We start from the raw sequence: 22,014 nt of genomic DNA, 5'->3' as shown, positions 1-22,014 counted from the left end.
ATAGTGTTAATCGTTTTTGCCACCTTAGCATCATCCGCAAATAGTGATATAAACGATTGGGAAACCATTTCAGGAAGATCATTAATGAAAAGGACGAATAAGAGTGGCCCGAGCGTGGAACCCTGAGGTACGCCAGACCTTTGAAAGTAGGATTCAGAAGCATAACCCTCAATAACAACACGCAGAGGACGGTCTGCTAGATACGAACTAAACAGTTTTAGCAAAGGTGTAGATATACCAAAACACTCCAACTTGGACAAAAGTCTTGTATGTAATACCTTGTCAAATGCTTTGCTCAGGTCAAGATAAACGACATCCACTTGGTTTCGCAAATCCAATGATTGTGACAAGAATTCAGAAAACTGTGCTAAGTTTGTTAGAGTTGAGCGACCGGGTATAAAACCATGTTGATGTTCAGAAATCTGTGATCTAAGTGACATAATCAAACGACGGTGTAAAATGTATTCAAACATTTTAGAAAAATTAGGCAGAATTGAAATGGGTCTATATTTAGAGATGTTATTGCGATCACCGTCCTTAAAGATCGGTACCACTCTTGCTTCCTTCCACACTTCCGGAAAAGTTGTTCTGTTGGGCAAATAAATATATATTATTATTATTATTATTATTATTATAAAAGTTGTATCCAGAGAAAGATTAAAGATAAAGTGTAGAGGTTCCGCCATTGCGTAGATGCAATCCTTAATTAAAAATTCCAGTATAGCATCACAACCAGCACACCTGTTCCCCTTAAGTCTTCTACCAGCACCAATTGCCTCATCAATCGTGACCGACGTTACAGCACAGCATGACACATCTCGAACTATTGTTTCAGAATGTCTATCGTCTGGGGAATTAAATACATTGGAGAAGTACTCAGCAAATCCAGCAGCAATTTCTTGCTGTGTTTCAAGACGCCTGTCGAGGTAGGTCATTGATTGAGGCATACAATTGCCACCTCTTTTGCCACATAAAAGACCAAAACTGTTTAGGATTTTCCTTCGGGTTGTCCTTAATTTTATCTAAATAGGCTTGATAATGTAGTCTTTGCTTTGTCTTACATTGTTTGCGTATTTCAGTAAACTTGGTGTAAAAAATTGGGATTTATTTATTTTGTATCGCATAAAGAGACGATTTTTACTTAATAGCATTTTTTTTAAATCAGGCGAGAACCACACAGGGTACTTTCTTTTACATTTTTTTCATTTTAGGGACAAACTTATCCAAAACTTCATACAGTTTGGAATAAAAGAAAGCACAGGCTGCGTTCACATTAGTCTGTTGTCGAAGGAAGGACCAATCAACATTCTGAAGGGCTTCATATAGAGCGGTAAAGTTAGCTGGACCAAAGTTATATTGTTTAACGTCATCATATAGTTGAGTTTTGAAGAGTTTGAAATGTTTCATTTCTAGTGAAATAGCTAAGGATGGATGATAGGGGTCTTTTATTTGAATATATCGTTCCAATATTTGCATTAGTCATTTGAATAAGAAATGTTTGATCATCCGTTACTTGTTGTTTTCTTACGGTTGTAATTTTTCCCTATTGGAGTTGTTACTGGCATATAGTGTTGATACTGAATTTTGATGTTGAGTTGTTTTATGGAGAATCAGTGTTTAACTTTTTTTATCCAAAGATCTACAGCTTTTTTTATTTGAACGGCTGATTTATTGACGTTATTTATTTTTACCGTACTAAATGTAGGTTGAAATTTTTTCACATTGCAATTATAGCAACCAAATTATTGACGTGGGAAAGTTTGATTCGTGTGTAATTTCTCTTGTATAATTGAATCTTTTTAATAGTCTGAAACAAATTTTTGAAACTACTTATTTCAAAAAATTGCAAATTATTATTTCAGAAAATTTTACTAGGGGCAAGTCCCCCTTATTGGACCAGTGCCTGAATTGAACCACCCTATTTTTTTTTAATCTAGAATAGTTGCCGACATCTAGTGCATATTATTCGAAAGTATTTGGTGCCAAAGCAGTGTTGTGCAAAATTCCATTCTGTAGCGGTAAGTGTCTGCTTGTTAAATTGCAAAGAAATTTTGCTACCATTGTGATACAACTTTTCGCATGTTTTTGTAAGGATATATAGCCTAAATTATTTCATAAATACAGTGCACAAAGACTACATTGGTCAAAGCGTAATAAAATTAAGAACCTAACCTAGAAATAAATATGTTTTATTTCGTTATAGCGTTTTAACACAAGAAAATAGTAAATTTTGTACCAGCGCGTAAATTGGACCACCTTAGATTCTCCTTATTTGGACCGGTCTAATTGAAGGAGCTCCCGATTTGACCAATCACGTCACAGTATCTAGGCGCGTAATTTTAGAACTTCGTATTACAATGCCCAATAATAAATTTTCTTGTTATAATCTATTAACTATGATTTTATACTAGATGGATGCGGAGATTTCAGGATTGATGAGCACTTTAATCCAAACAATAAGACTGAAAAACAGCTGATTACTGAAGTAGAGAACAATACGAAACTAGAGACTGAGGAATTAAGCCTTGGTGATGAAACTGCCACTCTGCATTATTATACACCTCTAGAAATTTCACCTATGCCCAAGATAATTAAGCAAACAACAAAAAGAAAAAGAAAGACGCAAAAAACTACAATATTAACAACGACACCTTACAAGGAACAGTTGGAACAAAAGAAAAAACAGAAGACTAAGAGCAAATTTGTTGATGAACTTAAAGAACCCAAAGCAGGTCCATCTGGTTTGCGTAAGAACAAAATACCAAATACAAAACAAGACGTTATTATAGAGGCCAATATGCAAGAATGGTACTGCTTCCTCTGCGAGGAAACAACGCTGGAAGACATGATTCAGTGCAATGGATGCAAAAAATGGGTTCACGAAACATCTTCAGGAGCTGAATCACGCACAAAGCGTTATTTATGTGATTATTGTACCTAATTATAACAGTATTGTTCAGTTTACATGTAGTTCTAAAACGTTTATTTTTGTTATTATTTTTTAAAATTTAATATTGTTTTTTTTTTCACATTTTAAATAAAATTATGTTCATTTCATGCATTTTTACCAAGAAGGTCCAATTTAAGAACCGGTGGTCCAATTCAAGAATATAGTAGTCCAATTTAGGAACCCAGTCTCCTATTTTGGACCACTTGCAGACCTTCAAAAATTATTTTTTTAACCAATTTGGATGTTTCAAAAAATTCTAAAAAAATTACCGAACATTGAAAACATGTCAAAGTTAATGGCTGAACACTAGATAAGTTAATATCGTATTACATTTTGGTTTTAATTGAAAAAATGTCCCACTAGGTCCGAATGAGGGGACTTTCCCCTAAGTATTATGAAGTTTAGAATTAAATTATAACTGCAGTGAACCAAATAATAGTAGATCCACCAATATCAACGATAAAACTTGCTTACTAAAACTCAACGAAGCACATAGCTGCTCTTTATCATACAAAACCTTTACAACATATTTTTCAATAATTTCCGGAATCAAATTCCATTCTAGCATGCTATGCCACCACATAATTGCATTATGGATATCTGTAGTCTGCTTAAATATTTTTCATTTATTATCACTCTTCTTCATACTTATAATCACACATTACTACATTTGCATTAGAACAAAACTATTTTGTTCTAATGCAAATATTCTTTCATTTGTTGGTATAATATTTATTTCAAAAAATATCCATTACCAAATAATCTAATGATTAAAAAATTAAAATAAGCAGTTATCTCTATTTAACACCCAAGAGGTCACTCTCCTGATAATTTCTTTAATAATAATTAAAATATGACCACAACCTTCTACAAAAAACTGGCAATTAGCCCTATAGTGAATAGCAAGAAAATTTTGAAATTACACCAAAGTGAAAACACTGTGTTCATTATTTATTACTCCTATTAAACATATACACATACATCATATTAAATTATGTTTAACAGCATATTCCACAATTGGCCGAATTCTCCGCTTATAATTCTCCTTGTCCCTAATTTCATTTATAAATGTCTCAGTAAAATCTTTTCCACTTTCAGCAACTTGAGCTATATCCAGAACCTCATCTTTCTCCGTTGAAACAACTTTCATTAACAAACTTGCCATCAAAATGCCATATTTACACAAATTATTCCATTCGTCTAAAAATTGAGCTAAAGGGTATAACGTATCTGGTTTTTCTATTCCTAACTGGACCAACTGATTTATAAACGTTGTATGATACATCACCAGAATATTTTCCAACTCTTCTAAATCTTCTTTAGAAATACAAGTAAATAAAAAGTGTGACAAATCCACAATCGGAGAAGCGTATCTTGACACCTGCCAGTCCAAAAATGCAACCTTCAAAGGAATTTTCTCCCCGCTTGTCTAAAAATATAACTTTTATCCAAAACTAACTAACTAAACTTGTGTAATTATACCTCATGCAAGAACATGAAATTACTGTTCCAACAATCGCCATGCAGAATTACCTTCGGTCCTGTTGAAGTTTTAACCAAATCTCCAAAAATGTTTTCAATCTGATTTTTTAAACCCTTCCACCGTAACAGAATGTCATCATCCAAGTCATTCTTAAGCAATTCATAGGATTGATCTACAGGCGTCCCGAAAAGGATTTGGTAATCACTTCTCTTTACACATATTTCAATCATATCGATCAGAGTGTCAAGAAATTTTTGAAATTCTGTTGGTCGTTGATGTTGAAAAGCTAAAGACGTCGCATGATATTTACCGTACTCTGTAACTATCAAATCGATGTGTCTCCGTGACAATGGTTCCTTCATCGGCCACAACTCGTAGCTGCTGCTTTTCAAATTTTCCAAAACAATAATTTCCATATTTTCTCCAATAAAAGAGCCGTAACACTTTGGTATACTGCTGAATGGTGCTTTGACTCCTTTCTCCTGTTGATACTGAATAAAGTATGGCAAAACTTCCTGATACATGAGTATCTCGTTCAAAAAGGCCTCCTTCACCGGTGATGTTTCGCGCAAGGGTTTGCTTTTTTTGCTACACTTTAAAACAAGATCATACTTTTTTGACGATTGACTATCAATAATTCCTTCAACCGACACAAAAACTATATCACCCATGTAACCATCTCCTTTTTCCGAATTTCCCTGTATCTTAACTTGTATGTCCTTGAAATTTTCATCTTTTAGCACATTCTTTAACCAAGACCGCACTTCATTCTCAGAAGTACTGTTCGTCGAAGCCATGTGAATATATTTTAGGCACAGTTACTTTTTAAAGACGAAAGATTTTTAAATGCTAGTCATATTTTCGTGCAACAAAATTCCTCCGATCACTTTTGTATTATTTATTACACTTAAAATAAACACACTACGCGCAAAACAAGTAATCAAAGAATGGAGACACAAAATTTTTTTTTGAACATGTGGCGTACAGCACACGTCACGATTGTGAATCGAACCTCAAATTATTATCGTTAGACGTTAACTACAACCAAAATAGATGGATGAATGGCTGGCCGACCTTCGATATCTATAATAAAAACATTTTGGTCAATTTTAGGTTCCAGATGAAATCTCACCTAGATGGCGCGAGCGCAACTCATGGGGGACTGTGATTGTTGACTTTGACCAGATACTCAGATATGTATGCTATCCTGTCCTGGCTGTCGTGCCGTGTTGATTTTGTTATTTTACTGGCTTTTAAAGTTGGATCTGCTAAGTGCTACGTCGTGATTGTTGCGTAAGATTTTGAGTGAAAATTACCCGACCAGTGGATGTTTGACGAGCAGAAGTTATGCATTGATATTATTTTTATCTCAAGCCAGTCTGAAAAGTCTTTATTTTAGTAGTGAGGATATTTATAGTGTACGAAATAAAACGACGAGGTTTTAGGGTAATAACTGAAATCGATATCATCCAATTTTAGCTTTAGCTTCAGTTTTAGAACAAAACCTATAAAACAGATACGCCAGTGTTATGAAAATCTAACAAAAAAAAAACAACAAGGAAACATAACAATTAATTTACTAAATTTAGTTACAAAAAGAGGTCAGCGTGACAATTTTCATACCGTATTTTTTAGTGGTCCTTTTACTTTTTTTCCTGCTTTTTTTACATGCAAAACCCATTTTTAATATTAAAAATTAAAAAATAATTTAAACGATATTTGTGCTGCGTGCAGCTTAGGAAGTGACCATTTTTCGTTCTTCCAGTTGGTGAGGGACGTCCAATGTATTTCACTGTCCATCTGCATGACATCGGCTTTCAAAGTTCCCCCAATCACATACTCTGCTTGTTGTAGGAGTGTTAATAGTAATAGTTCTGGAGGTAGAAATATCACATGACCTAATTTTTTAAGTTAATAAAAACATTTAAGTTTTCCACACCGTTCCCGATTATGGAGCTCTTGCAACCTTGACACGTTATATTTTCAGGCGAACGGTCCTTGATTATCCTTGAAATTTAGTCATGTTCCAGCAGCAGTGTCCGCCTATAGAATTGGGTCAACTGAAGATCAATTTCTTATTTTATAATTATTGATAAACTGCCTTGCGGAATTCGGTTCAGTACATTTTCCTTATCATCGACAAGAATTTCGAGTATATTACCATCAGTAACATTACGACCTTGAGTGGCGTTATCAATAAATATCAAGGAATTACCTCAAAGATTTGGGCGATTTGGACCGATTCGACGTTGTTATTTGACACTTCACAATCACGTCGTAATAAAAAAAATCTTCCAGTGGATCCTCATTCATCCACGATATCATTAACTATTTAAAATTTAACTTTTCGATACAATAATTTAATAAGTCCAGGATTGTGTGTCCTCAACCCATGTGTTGTATTTTTAGTCAAAAAATATTCCCATTCGACACACGATTTCAGCAATCGTAAATATAAGTACTAAGAAGTCTTGTAAGACATTGAAAGCGTAGCTTGATTGAACATTGTACTTGATTAACTTTTCGAAGTGGACCAGTCGAACATGACCTGTAGGCATGTGGAACTTTTTTTTTTGTTTTTTTGGCAACAAATCTATTTCGTATGCACTTCAGTATATGTGAAAAATCTGTCACTGCATGGATTGATAATAATCCATGGAGCTTCTGAATTACTTGCATCTAAATGCTTTCACAAAAATGTAGTCCATGCCACTGCGTCAGATGTCAGCACGTTAATGAAGAGTCCAGCTACTCCAAACGAATTATTATTGTTTCCAAAATCAGTTTGGGTTGAACACTTCAACATACATTCTATTTTGAGAGGAAACAACCAATGGCCTATATACAGGCACGTAACCAGCCTTTTATTTTGGAGGGGCCCAGCCCGGGCACTAATTTCAAATAAGGGGGCCTTTAAAAAAAGTCTCCATTAGTATAAATCAACATTTTACTTGGATCACAACCAGTATATAAACTTAATGGGGTGCAAATAGTTGAAGTTGACTAACACCATGAGAATTCATTTAAACCCTGGGTGCCAATCTGCATAGTGTGTAAAAGGCATATCAATTGTATCGGCTAATTGCTTAAAAAAGTTATCGACAAAACTGTTGACAGCAGTATCGCCTTACCCAGAGAGTTATACGAGCCCTAACAACTAAATATTGGGACGACAAATTTTTTTTATAAAAAAATCACCAAACTTTTTAACAAAAATGTAATTTATTTTAGATAAATAAAATTTTAAAATTAATTCGTTTTTCAAAACTGTTAATGTTTACAGCACAACAAAAACTGATTTCTAACTCAAACAGTGACATAAAACTCTAAAACAACGTAACATTTTGTGACACATAGGTAAATATTGGGACACAGCAAATTCAATAATTGGTCACATCTCGTTTTGCCTTAACTGCAGGAATTCTTGCCATCATACTTTCAACTAATTTTCTGCAATACACAGGAGTTGTTACCGTATCCTATACTCGCTAAATTTCCTGTTGAAGATTGACAATCGCTTGTCATGGATGATTTCCTAAATATTTTTTTATTTTACGCCATACCGTCTCTTCTAGATTAGGATCTGGGCTATTCGATGGTCAGGGCAAACATGTATATTATTATTCTTTGTAATAAGTGTTGTAGGTGTGTAATTTGAAGCATCATACTGTTGAAAAATATAAATATCAACAGGATAGACTGCTCCAGTAGTTGTTAATATTTTTTTACAAAGTCTCTTGATATTTCTTTGCATTTGAAATTTCCCTTCCATGAACGTTGTTAACTGGTCTTTAAGTTCCGTTAATAGACATGCACCCCCAAACCATTTTTCCGCTTGCAAACTTGACTGCTTGTTTGAGATAATCCATATTAAAATTCCTTTTTTATTTCGATAACTCTTTTTCGACTATTATCTCACCCAGACATCAAATTTGGACTCAGCGTTAGATATTACTTTTCTCCTATTTTTATTTTGGCCATATTAACCGATTTTTCTTGTGGGCAGTTTTTAATTGTGGTTTTCCTTTAGCCTAAAATAATATAAATAAATAATAAAGTCCATCAAAGCTAGCTTTATTTAAGATTTACAATGTAAAAACCAAGGCCTGATTTGTGTATCCATTCGCGACAATATTGTCTTGAAAAATTTAGTTAGTTATTGCTATTTCAGCAAGTAGTAATTTCTCTTGAAGTACTCCGTCGTCCACTTTTATAAATTTTCATCAGTTGTCGTTGATCACGCGGCTTCACAAGTGGTGGCCTACCGGGCATTTTACCTTTTATTCCTATGGTACCTCTGTCTGCGTAATATTTTACGATGTTTCCCATCGACGACTAAGCTATTTGGAACAAATCTTCACTTTTTCTTATCGATTTTCCCTTGCAGTACTGCGAAATTATTATTTTCAGAACTTTTACTAAAACTAGCCCACCGCTAACTACTTTTTTCTAAATAAAACCAACAGTAGCATGAAATGCTACGATCCCTATAATAATGGCAGCATTTACCAGCTACTACGTTTGTATTTCGATGGTATACTTGGTAAAATTTTCTCGGGTGTCCCAACATTTAAATGTCAGCAAAAATGGCACATTTTTTATTTAGGTGACAATTTTTGCGCTCTAAGAAAATTTATTGATTTGCAAAATACCTCACTCTCTGCCAAAATAGATGACCATGCAAAATTTGCATTTAGTCCAAACGAATTGAATGATATCAAAAATATGTACCGGATTTTTTTGAGAAATTGTCTGTGTCCCAATATTTAGTTGTTAGGGCTCGTATTACAAGATAGGAACATAAGATTACTCATAGCTAAAACTTACTGTTGATCTGAAATTTCGAAATTGCTTTACTTTTAAAATTTCAAATTAATTTAAGGGGGCACCAGGGGTGGCACAGGGTTTTACTGGGTGGCCTGTGCCCCCCCCCAGGCCCACCCTTGGTTACGTGCCTGCCTATATAAGGTACGAGACAAAAAATTATCACGGTGCAGAATTTTTGTCTAAATGTATTAAAAGAAAGTAAAGATAAATGGTTGATAGAGCAATCCCATTTTCACAGAAAACACAAAACTGAACGAAATTTATTGAAAATAAGTAATTTTGTTAACATACTTATTGTGACAAATTATTATCACGCTTAAAAGGCGACTAATTAACTAACTAAATGAAAACTAATTTAAAATCCCAATGTATTTTCCACCTGCTTCTATGAGATTGTAGACGCGTTGGTCATAGAATTGACCAAATGGATAAAGTAATTGACGTCCAAATTCTCCCAAGCCGTCAAGATACCATCTTTCAATTCATTAACTGTTGCGTACTGCTTCCCATCTTTATAAACCTCTCGTACAAGAGAACCCCATACGTTCTCAATAGGGTTGAGATCCGGGTTTTTCGCAGGCCATGGTAGCAAAGCTATATTTTGTCGTTGAAACCACGTTTTCGATGAATTAGACACATGAATCGACGCATTATCTTGCTGAAAAATCACTGCTGTCTTGAAATAGGTTCAAATGTGGTTTGAGGTGCACTTCCAACACATCTTGGTAATCCAGAGAGTCCATTCGATTTGAAATAAATGCTAAGTTAGTATTTCCTGAGCTACTAAAGGTACCCCAGGCCATAACATTGCCACCTCCTTGGACTTGTTTCGACAAGTATTTAGGTTCTTTCCGTAAATCGTGCCAGTAATATCTAAAACCATCAGGATTAAATTTCTTTTCATCTGAAAAAACTGTCTGGAACCATTCTTCATTTTTCGTCTGCATTTCTTTAGCCCAAACACGACGTTTTCCAATATGCTCTTTTGTTAACATTGGTTGTTTCTTATATTTGCCATATTGAACATTTTTGTCATTAGCCAGTACTCGCAAAACTGTTCTTTTGTGAACAGGAAGTCCTAGGGTCCTCTTTATCCTTTGGGACGACATGTTATCCTTTGTAGCCTGAGTCACAATGGATCTTTTGGCACGGGCAGTGAGTTTTTCTTTTCTTCCACAATTTTGTCGTCCATTTTCACTGTATTTCTTCCTTACATACTTGGAGATTGTGGTCCGAACTCTTCTAATCTTCCTTCCTATTTCCGCAAAAGTCAAACTTTGGTCATAGTATGCCTCAATCTGTCCTTTTTCACGTTCTGTTAGATCGTTTTCTTTGCACATGACGAAAGACAATTAATGTAGCTCAGCCAAATATGTTTCGACACTTTGACAGTTCTAACAAACAATTGCATATCGTACAAATAAACAACAATTACGCATACTACGTTTTTCTATATAATTTTTATAAAAAAAATGATGGTCTAAAAATTTCTTGACACAATTGAGTTTTCACAGATCAGAAATTATTTGATGCAAAAATATCACTGAAAAAAGCATTTTTGTATGCTAAATTAACTTCTACTGGGTGTATTATTTACTCAAAGCACTACATAATAAAAAATTCTTAAAAAATTGCACCCTGATAATTTTTCTCAACAAACGATTGAAATATGACTAAAACATTATCAATTGATCACTTAATGGGTATATTTGAGACATTACCGTGCAATCAACCCAATCAACAAAACCAATACTTCGTACCTAATGATTTTTATTAAAAGTGCTTGCTGGGGATTACTTCACATCCATTGTTTGAAATCCTTAGCAGCTACCAGTGTTTTTAATAATTTTAATATAAGATATTGTGTTAGGTGCAGATAGTGAACTTTGGACTTTTTATTCTTATCAGAATACAGAAATATACTCAGTCCTTGGTTTTCTTTTGGCACGCAGGTAATTTTGACCTCTCGCCACTTTTCTGTCTTAAAAGAATTAAACAAATGACTACTGGATTTTGACGATTAAATATAGATGCGTAATAGATTTCCTCCGTGATTTAATGCTATGAAACTTTGATTCTGGGTCCGATTACTTTTTCCAGAGGTACTAATATTAAATGGTAGAATGGTATCCAATCCTACTCAGTGTTCCTTACATTAATTTTGTACGAAGCCAGCTCACATGCAATTCTCAATGAAATTACTTTTTAATTTTGCATCTTGATATATAGGTACCTACGTACCCAGACAGATTGAAGTATCAGGATTAAAAGAAAGTTGTTTAGGAAGAAGTTCTTTCGTCACTGACGCGCAAGCGAATCCAGGTTATTAGATAAATTTAAAAACATGTTTCTGCAAATTTTACTTTGTTTATTTGTTTATTGATGACTCGCGTGTTTAAATAAAAATAGCTTTAGATTACTGAACTCTAGGTCAAGGCGAACTTTATGCTATAATTTCAAATGAGATTTTTTTAACAAAATTTTACGATTGCGTCATCAGCTTTTCACTAGAGCATCTATTTTAGTTTGATAAATAACAATAGTACTGGGTTATGCTCGGACAGTAAAAACCAAAAACAGAATTACGATCTAAGAAAAAAGGTTGCCTACATCAGGGGCACAATAGCTGAGAAAAATGCAACCATGTGCTACAGCTATAACATATATTTATGTAAAAAAAAGAATATATGTAGAGCAAAAATCATTTATATCATGACAAGGTGAAAAAATGTGAGAAATGCTTTTCATCCAATGAATAAGAGACAAAATTATTAGTTGTTGTCTGAATGACAAAGCACATTGATGCGATAATTAATCTTTCACTGTAGAACTAAATTAACTGGTTTCACTTTTACAAAAATGCAAGTTATGAAAACACTTTTATAATTTAATTAAAGATGTATAAAGAGTAACCAAAAAAGCCTCTCTAATCATAATTATACTCTGTTCAAACCAAGCGCGGATACAGGATTTCGTTTAGGGGGGGGGGGGGAGGGGGGAATTCTTAAGCAACAATGGATAATAATAGATATGTACATTCTAAAAAATATTACTCCGTCACCATAAACACGCTATCTTTTTGGAATCAACACGCCAGGATCTATACCCTGAATTTTTTAAAATTTTTAGATCAATTTTTCAAAAATGAAATTTTCCATTATGTATTACCACCATTATGCAAATTTCGACCCATTCTCGACGATTTTCGAAATTTAACTAAATCCATTTTCTTGTAGATTTTGGGTCTCAGAAGTCACTTCTGGCTTCATTTGTTCGATAACTTAAAACTATTTTTCAGATTCGTCCAGTTGAAATATCGCAATTTTTAAAAAAAATTCGAATTTCACACCGAATTTTCCGAAAATATTGCTCGGTTATCATTAACATGCTATATTTTTGGAATCAGCACGTCGGGATATACATATATCCCTGAATTTTTTCAGAATTTTTGGGACACTTTTTCAAAAATGGAATTTCCCCGAGGAGGGTAGAATAGTCTTATTCTACCCTCCTCGAATTTCCTTCATCCAAATTTCGATCCATTTTCGACGACTTTCGAAATTGAACTAAATACTTTTTCTTGTAGATTTCGGGTCTCATTTCTTCAATAACTTCAACCTTTTTTCCAGAATTAGTTAATTAATTCAGTCCACTGATATATCGCAAGTTTTAAAAATTTCAAAATATTCCATATAACATATGCAGAAAGATCTTGCGTCATTTTTGCAAGTAGGTGCGTGTTTCCAAGTTCAGTTCGGATTGCAGAGTTTTTGTTTGGATTAAAGAAGCATCGACTTCAAATAACCTCTGTTGGGATTTCTGGATGTTCGGATAATCGTGAATTCGGATTATAGAGGTTGTACTGTATTTACAAAATGAAATGCGATTAAATTTGGAAATCGGTCAAAATAAAGTACCTCGGTCGTGTGTTAATTGCACCCATTGCCCCCCCCCCTGGATCCGCGCTTGGTTGAAACGAAAGAGTCAGTGATCACCATAGATGTTAAATTAAGTTACCTAGATACCCGACTACCTAACCCTGCGCTGCAGAGAGAAGTGAAGCTTCAATGTCGAGTGGCCGCCATTTGTCAGAAAGGCAAAACATTGCTGTCAATGTATGATCGCTTGGTAATATATTAGGAAAATAGTGCTAAATACAGGGTGTTATTGAAATACATGGAAACAAAAAATCTGGTGAATGTAGGGAACCTAAGAAGTCAAATGAACGTTTGTTGTTTTAGTAAAATTTTGAAAGGAAAATTTAACCCCTATCCAAACATTCATTCCTCCACTGATAAATAATGGTTTCACGAAAAAATGTGAAACCTAGTAACTGAAAACTGCCGAGGTGTAACTACTGTTGCTATTAATTTATTGCTAGCAACAAATAAACAATGACAATAATTAATGAACTGACAATTAAAACTTCAAAATCATAATTTAATCAACCATAAAATGAAACAAAACGTAACGTATGCAACTAGAGCAAGTTTTCAAAATGTCGACCACCATTTCATATACACGCTTCCGCACGTCTAATCAATGATTGTTGCCTTGTTCATGTAGAGTTCTCCACACCACAAAAGGTGAAACTCCCACTCGGTAAGACAATCGTCTAATGCTTATACCTGGATCGTTTTCAACGACATTCAAAATTTCTTCTTCGGCATCAAGTGTCCGTTCTGTCATTTCACGACCACGATCACTAAAACGAGGTTGAAATTTCCCATTTTCTCGTAGACACTGAACAACGTTAGCAAATGTTTTATGATTTGGCAATCTTCGTTCGGGAAATGCTTCTTGGTATAAACGTCGAGCTTCCAAGGAGTTTCTTAAGGCTTGTCCATACATCAGAACCATGTCAGTCATTTCAGAATTAGAAAAATTCATTTTGTTCTTCCAAAAAATTGCAAAAACGTCAAAAAATGATGGGCTAATGAATGTATTGTCATGTTAACAAGCAACAATTTTACCTACTTTAAATTACTATAGTGATCAAATTTACCTTTAACATTTTTTGAATCAGTAGCGCACACGCAAATTTTAACAGATTTTCAATCAATGTTATCTCGAAAACTAAAGGATTTTTATTAGATCAATATTTGATGCATAAATTCTCTACATCATGACCAATTACGTTAAAAAAAGTTTCCATCTATTTCAAAAATACCCTGTATATGTATGTACGTTGCGAACTGTTTCATGTGTATTGGGGGTGAATGTGTATGATTACGTGAATTAAAGTATAGTTCCAAAAAGTGTTGGTTTATTAAAAGCGAAATATGCCGGCATCGTGTTCCGCATTTGGGTGTACAAATCGGTTTAAACCAGGAGGAAACGTCCAGTTTCACCATTACCGTAATACGATTCTACAGTATTTTGCCTCTTTGACAAATGGCCGCCATAGGCTTCACTTTACGCGGCGCAGTTGCGCATCTAGTAGAGTATAAGGTTAAAATCTATGGTGATCACGTGAAACCTGAATGATGCATTCTGGAGCCCAGTGAGAGGAAGATTACTGCGCCTAGTCCGTATTACACTGTAGAAAAATTTCAAGTTCTGATTTTGACAAAATAATGTTTCCAACATCCGACATGATGGAGGTTACAAGCATAAAAACAAGCAAAAACACAAACGACGAAAGGAAAGAGACGACACAACGCCAGGTCAACAATGAAACTCACCGGCAACAAAATATCGATACAGTTACAGTGTAAAACTGGCTTGGGAAAACTCTCCCCCAAATTTGTCGACTTATAGGCAGTTGAACACGCATCTTGATTACTGATTCTTTCACTTGAATATACTATAGTTGATTTTTTTTCGGGAATGCCGGTCTTAGAAAACAACAACTTAAACGCAGAGACTCATTGTCACTGTAACATCTGTCGTTTCAATTTCCGTGTTGCAATCAGTTGCTTGTGCATTGAAAGGCGTGTCAGGAAATGTTTATTAACCGATGATAGGCACCTTCATTATTTGCGGTAAATTTACCAATCAAATAAACACTAGTAACAAACACATTTAATTTTAAATAAAATTTGCATCACTTCACATTTACAAAAATTTTGCCACATGCTTAGAGTACATTTAGAAAGCGGCTCAAGCCATAAATTCTCCACCCTATTTTTTAATAAAGGTTGAGAATTTATATGCTTGTTGTAATAGTTCTTACAAAATCCCCACGCCATTTCAATTGGATTATATTGACAATGGTACGGTGGTAATCTAAGAACTTCATGGCCACTTTCTCTTAATGTGTCGTCTACCAAATATCTTTTTTTTCTATTGTTTCTGAAGGGTTTAACCAAATCCCACAACTGTTTCTTCGAAAATTTCTTGTCAAATTCAACACTAAGGGTAAAAAGCCATTCCTGCATTTCACATTTTTTAAAAAGTGGGTGGTTTATCCAACTGAACCGATTGATACGGTGCATGTCTAAAACCACCACACATTTTTGGTTCAACTTTGCCAAAGCAGGAATGAGCTGATTAACCACCCAGTTTTGAAAAATTGTCCCGTCCATCGTTTTATGATAGTCTCTATCGTTATTTTTTGAATTTAAAAAATTGTAACCATCCAAGAACCCCGTTGAACAACCCGCGTGGAGAATAGTAAACCTTGATCCTTCACTTTTAATTTTGGTGGGACTGCTTTTTAGATCAGTATCGTGCACCCAGCGACGAATGGACGAACCATTTTGATAGATCCATGTTTCATCCAAATACACGAAAGTCAAATTTTCACAAGAATTTAGAAACTGTAAATATGTTCTCAAAAAAGTCATTTTGGCTACAACGACATGTTTTTGTTCACATTTTCACAGAATTTTGCGACCATTTACTTTCCTGTGTTTATAACCCATTGACTTAAGAACTTTGTATAATGTGGTTCGCCCCCCTTTAAATTCCAACTGTTCCCTAGAATATGCCAAAAGAGTATCTACAGTGAAATATTCGTTTTTTTTTCATTGAGTTGCCAAATTTGTCGTTGCAGGTCTTTCCGAAACATATAATCTGTAAATAAATTCGTTGGTTTTCGCTTGCCAGATAGTGATGATGTTAAATTTTGGTCCCCTGTTGATAAAATTTTCGCCACAGTTGATGTTCCCACTTATGAGAAAAAAAAATAAAAAATATTTTGCAGCGTATTTTTACATTACAGAAAATATGTTCCGGACCCTCATAATCACTTTTTCGAAAGAAAGATCGGCGCTGTCTTTTCGAAATTGTAAAAAACATCTTTTTATTGCAGTAAAACTATTTTAGGCATTTTCTTTTTAAATAATGTGGCAATGATCTGTGAGTCTGTCGCAATGACAAATTATTGCGTCTAATAATTCTGATCTAATAAATGAAGTAGAAAAGTGGCAATCCAGCTGAAAGCAAATGTCAGTCAGACTACTGACAGATAAAAAACTAAATCATCAAATCAGTTTATCCAACTTAAAGAAAAAATATCAAAGCCTACTTTACTATATAAAGATCGTGAATGGATAATACGTTCTAGGGACACGTAAACATAGAAAAAACTTAACGACAAATTGGATTTGCACTAAGTACACTTAATTTGTCAAAATTTTTAAGCTTTAGCCACTGAATTTACGTGTCAAAACAGAACGACACAAGTGACAGATGATATAATGTGGACGTTTAAGTGACGCTATGGCCCAAATTTTTACCACATTAAATTGTGGCTAAAACCACATCGATGTATAGCTTATAATATACGAATCTCCTGACTTTAGAGAATGTTTGATCGCTCCTTATCTTCATTTGACAAAAATTTGAAATAAAATTTTATTAAAAAAAAAGTTAATTTGACTAATCATGTTTCGTGTGAATATTAACCCTTCTAATTTTACGGCTGCAACTGTCGAATATGAGGTCTGGTAAACATCTTTAAAAAGTTAAGCTTATTTCTGTTGGTTTTAACCGCAATTAATAAAAGATACAAGCAGGTTACAACTACTGTTACATTAGATATATTAAAACTAGGACATATATTTATCAAACATATAGTTTCCTACTACGTGAAATACACAAATTATATTAAATTGTGCTTAACAACATATTCTACAATTGGTCGAATTCTTCGTTTGTAATTCTCTTTGTCCCGAATTTCAATTATAAAAGTGTTAATAACATCTTCTCCACTTTCAGCCACTTCAGCTATATCCATAACTTCATCTTTCTCAGTAGACACAATCTTCATTAATAAACTGGCCATCAAAATGCCATATTTACAATGCTGATTCCACTCAGCCAAAAATTGATCTAAGGGATACAACGTATCCGGTTTTTCTAACTGGACCGAGTGATTTACAAACGTTGTATGGTACATAAGCAAAATATCGTCCAAGTCGTCCAGATCTTCTTTGGAAAGACAAGCAAACAAAAAGTATGACAAATCCACAATTGGAGAAGCGTACCTCGTCACTTGCCAATCCAAAACCGCAACCTTCAAAGGAATTTTCTCTTCGCCTTTCTAAAAATATAAATTTTATTCAAAACTAACACTAAATGTATAAGTACCTCATGCAGGAACATGAAATTATTGCTCCAAGCATCACCATGCACAATTACATTCAGTCCAGTTGACTCATTGGCAGCAGTTCGAAGAACAGTTCCAATTTGATTTTTGAACCCATTCCATCGTGACAACACGTTGTCGTCCAAATCATTTTTGAGCAGTTCATACGACTGAATTATAGGCGCTTCAAAAAGCGTTTGAAAGTCACCTGTTTCTAAAAATTTCTTCATACCATTAGGCATAGCACCGATGAATTTTTGAAATTCCGTTGGTCGTTCACTTTGTACAGCTACAGACGTCGCATGGTATTTAGCGTATTCTGTAACTATTAGATCAATGTGTCTTCTTGATAATGGCTGTTTCTTGGGCCATAGTTCGTAACCCATAGTTTTCAAATTTTCAAAAACTATAACTTCCAGGTCGTCTTGAATATAACAGCCGTAAAACTTTGGTACGCTGTTAAAAGGATCTTTGACACCTTTCTCTTTTTGATATTGGATAAAATATGGCAAAACTTTCTGATATATTAAAATTTCAATCATGAAGGCATCCTTAACCCCTACGGTTTCGCGCAAAGCTTGACTTCGTTTGCTACACTTCAAGACAAGATCATACTTCTTCGTCAAATGATCATCAGTGGTTCCTTCAGCCAATACAAATACTATCTCACCCATGTAACCTTCTCCTTTTTCCGTGTTTCCTTGTAGTTTAACCGATAAGTTCTTTAAATTTTCATCTTTTAGCACATCCTCTAACCACGATCGGATTTCGTTTTCACAATCGTTTTTAGTCAAAGCCATGTTCAGTTCGTCAGATCACTAATAATTGTTTTCTAAAGTCGTTAGAATTTATATGTTTGCGAACAAATATATCGTGAGATTAACAAGGATACTCAATAAGTACTGAATTTCAAACGTTAGTCATACTTTTTATACGATAAATTATATCAAAGATAACTTTCGTATTATTGAAATCCGCCTGGCGTGTCTTCAATGTTGCTTATCTCATAAAATTTTATAAATCATCTGTAAAAAATAAAAACACTGTGAACATAAAACAAAAAAAAAATATGCTGGGACTTTGAAATACAAAAACATATCCAGCTTTTGAAAAAAATTACACCGGGTATAAGTTATTCTAAAAAATATGAATGGAATGATAAATCACAAGTATAGACTCATCATGTTTTCTACATTTTAAATAGGATTTATTTGACAAAATTCCGAGATGACGTCATTAGTTTTAGTGAGGTCGTAAACAGTGACATTCGGCTTTGCAATACAAGTTTAATTGTAAATTGTTGTTGTACATTTTCTTTTTACAAAATGGATACCTAGGGTAAAAACTCAACACGGATTCATAAACTACAAATCTATCCCAACGCGGAAAGACAGCAAACGGCAGACAGATAGTCCGAAACGTCGAGAAGATGTAATAGCAGCGAGTCGCCTGATGGACGCAATATGTACTACCTTAGCTTACGCTCAAGAAGTCAAACCAACAGTAGCCCTTTATAAAAATTATTCACCTACAAGGTTCTCTATTCCGTTTCATAGAATACGAATACATCAAGAACGGTTGTACCATTATTAATGTAACTGCAACAAATTACAAAATTTTATAAATCCATACATGATCGTTTTCCGGGTGGGAACCATGTTAATTGAGTTTTTGGATTCAACGTTTCGCACACTTTCGTAAGTGGCATCTTCAGGAGCAGAGTTAAGAATAATTAACACGGTTCCAACCCGGAAAGCGATCATGTATTGATTTCGACCGTGCAAGCCTCCGAAATTATTTGTAAATCGAAATTATTGAAATACAAATGAGGTTATGCCTGACATTTACAGTTTAATCAAAGACATGACAAATATTTCCATGGCCAACTCTAATCTGAAAACTGTTTGAACCCCCGTTATATATTTAACTAATCATTCAGCAACATACGGTACCGCAATAGAAGTAGTAAATATACTCAGAACGTTACATTTGATCCACTCAAATTTTACGACGTTTAGCAGAGTTAGTAAGTAACGATTGCATCATGACCAGGTTTTATTAGCCTTCTGTCAAAATATATGGGTGTAACTGAGAAAATTAAATAACGAAAACTTATTTATAAAGTCGCAACACAAAATATAACTTTTGGTAACTACGTATACATTTAGAAAGCGGAACGCACGGTTTCTAGTAATTCTAGTCAAAGCTGACGGTTTTTTCTGATGTCAATTCGTTAAATATTTTTCATAGTGTTTACTTGTGTTTATGTTTTTGTGATGGGTTCTTTTGATATAAGTTGCGATTTAGAAAACGGTTTTTCTGGTGAGTCTGACGACGAATGGAATTTAAACTCAAGCGATGAAGAAGGGAAACCTTCAACTATAGAAATCGAAGGCGTAGAACCATTGGCTATATCATTTTAATAACAGATATTAATTGCTGTTATAAATACTTGTTACATATAGTACAATAAATTTTGTAGTAATTCGTATTGTTTTTGTTTTAATGTACTTTATATAGTACACTCACGAGCCAAATTCAAGTTCACTTTACGGTAACACCATAGCAACAATATGAAGTATGGCATACTTCCGATTGATAAATTTAGAAATGTTTGATATTTTATAAAACAATAAAATAAAGAAAAAACATTAACAACAACATTTAATATAAAATAAAGATCCACAGCAAATTTAAACAGTTTTTTTAAAAAACGTGTACGAACGACCCTCTTTACTATGCTACCTACCTAGTGACCAAAGTCCTTAGATAGGTCACAGCTCCGGCAGCTCTTCGTTGGCAAACGTCGTGAGTCTCGGGGTTGTTGTATTATTTTTTTTGGTATGATGTTTTTTCATGATGGTTGGAGGGAAAGGAAGGGCGCCAGCATGCATCACGACAGTAACAGGCTAGGACGAGGGTCGTGGGCCTCGGCCCTTAAGCCGCAATAAGAATGATAAAAAAAGAAAGCTATATTCTGAATATTCCGAAGTACAAAGGTTAATTCTACTTATGTCTAATGCTCAAGAAATAAATGGTATTCTAAAAGTTAAAATAGGTTACTTAATTCACAGCATAATGACATCCGGTAACTGACGTCGGTGCACCGCGTTAGTTTTACATTCGGAGTACTTTAATAATTAAGATTGAATTGAATAGGTGTTTAAATAAGAATGAGCTATTACAAAGTATCGAGGATAGATGACGATTAATATATGATATATAAATATAAATTATAGGGTTGGTACAAGGCTACCGAGTTTGGCAAAAATCGTCAACTTAGGTGGTATAATAAAAACGGCAAGACGCAATGCGACGCATGATGGTACTTATCCCCGGGAAATTCCAACGTCGGGTGCTATGGGTGCATTCAAAGTCCGTCCAGGGGCATCCAAAGATAATAATCAAAGCAACTGCGAGGGAAACCGTCCAGGAGAGGAGCCGTCCGGAAGAAGAACCCTTAACAATTAAGGGTTCCGGGCCACTGGGCCTAGAAAGCAATTACGAGGCAGGCGAGAGTGGAAAAGAAAATTGAGGCGACTTCGAAAATCGAAAGTGACGTGGACAAATGAAGAGACCCAGCTTGTGCCAAGCGTCTAGGAACGAGAGAGAGAGATCCTCCTTCCAGAGGTAATTAGCGAGATAATGGGAAGATGCCTCAATGGCACGGACAAAAATTCACAGCACACCGCTCTCGCTCTCCACAAGAAAAAAGCCAGTAGAAGAGTCTGGAAGATTTTTGGCTATCCTATAGGTTCCACGCCTGCGCTTCACTCACCTCAAAAGGGGAGGGTGGATCAAAGTTGACAAATAAAAATGTAAACAAAGAGTTATAGGTTATAGCGAAAAAGCAACCACAGTTGAAGGCCTATCAGAAGAAGTTACCAAACTGACGAAAGCATCAGGGCCAGAAAGATATTTCATTATTAAGGGTTAACGACTGAAAAGAAACAAACGACACAAAGGAACAGAGGCGATGAAAATAGGATGCCGGGGGCCAATTTCGACATCCTGTGGGACGGATAATAGAGACGAAGTGGCTTTGCCAGTCCACTTGGCAAAAAGTCTCAAAGTGTTTCAAAAAAATAAAAAAATAGACCGCCAAAGGCATGACAAACTCCATCGTACGCGAAATTGTTGTTTTTTTTTCGGTTATAAGATAGGGAACCTGCGGTACCAAGCGACGTCAGGGTACTACCGACGAGATATTGTAAGCCCCCT

General features: G+C 34.7%; 2 protein-coding genes and 1 long non-coding RNA gene across 5 annotated transcripts in view; 1 reads left to right on the top strand and 2 right to left on the bottom strand.

Moving 5' to 3' along the window:
- The window catches only part of LOC135144600 (uncharacterized), a 105,130-nt gene extending 103,700 nt beyond the window's left edge, over positions 1-1,430 (top strand). The window contains exons 2-3 of the long non-coding RNA XR_010283200.1: positions 836-926; positions 1,212-1,430. This is a non-coding gene — a long non-coding RNA (uncharacterized LOC135144600). The remainder of the gene's footprint in view (positions 1-835; positions 927-1,211) is intronic.
- A 2,454-nt stretch (positions 1,431-3,884) lies between these two features.
- On the bottom strand, positions 3,885-5,804 carry LOC135144665 (uncharacterized). Of its 3 annotated transcripts, XM_064076722.1 has the most exons (3): positions 5,566-5,582; positions 4,433-5,516; positions 3,885-4,379 (listed from the first exon to the last, which is right to left on the bottom strand). In XM_064076722.1, exons 2-3 carry the CDS (start codon positions 5,228-5,230, stop codon positions 3,933-3,935), a joined length of 1,245 nt encoding a protein of 414 aa, XP_063932792.1. In that variant the 5' UTR covers positions 5,231-5,516; positions 5,566-5,582; the 3' UTR covers positions 3,885-3,932. The 3 variants fall into 3 exon arrangements, with proteins under 3 accessions (XP_063932792.1, XP_063932793.1, XP_063932790.1); XM_064076723.1 differs by having other exon boundaries at positions 4,484-5,804; XM_064076720.1 differs by having other exon boundaries at positions 4,433-5,802.
- An 11,425-nt stretch (positions 5,805-17,229) lies between these two features.
- Positions 17,230-22,014, bottom strand: part of LOC135144774 (uncharacterized) — a 31,515-nt gene continuing 26,730 nt past the window's right edge. Inside the window, exons 3-4 of the mRNA XM_064076850.1 lie at positions 17,796-18,818; positions 17,230-17,748 (exon numbers count right to left, since the gene is read on the bottom strand). Of these exons, the coding sequence (XP_063932920.1) occupies positions 17,308-17,748; positions 17,796-18,593 (1,239 nt within the window). The 5' untranslated portion in view covers positions 18,594-18,818 and the 3' untranslated portion in view covers positions 17,230-17,307. The remainder of the gene's footprint in view (positions 17,749-17,795; positions 18,819-22,014) is intronic.

The sequence above is a fragment of the Zophobas morio genome, unplaced genomic scaffold, assembly GCF_036711695.1.
Source record: "Zophobas morio isolate AGI-343-1 ecotype UQ-CSIRO unplaced genomic scaffold, CSIRO_AGI_Zmor_V1 ptg000108l, whole genome shotgun sequence".
In the NCBI taxonomy this organism is placed as follows: Eukaryota; Metazoa; Arthropoda; class Insecta; order Coleoptera; family Tenebrionidae; genus Zophobas; species Zophobas morio.
Note: the sequence above shows the minus strand (reverse complement) of the source record. Positions and strands in the feature narration are given on the sequence as shown.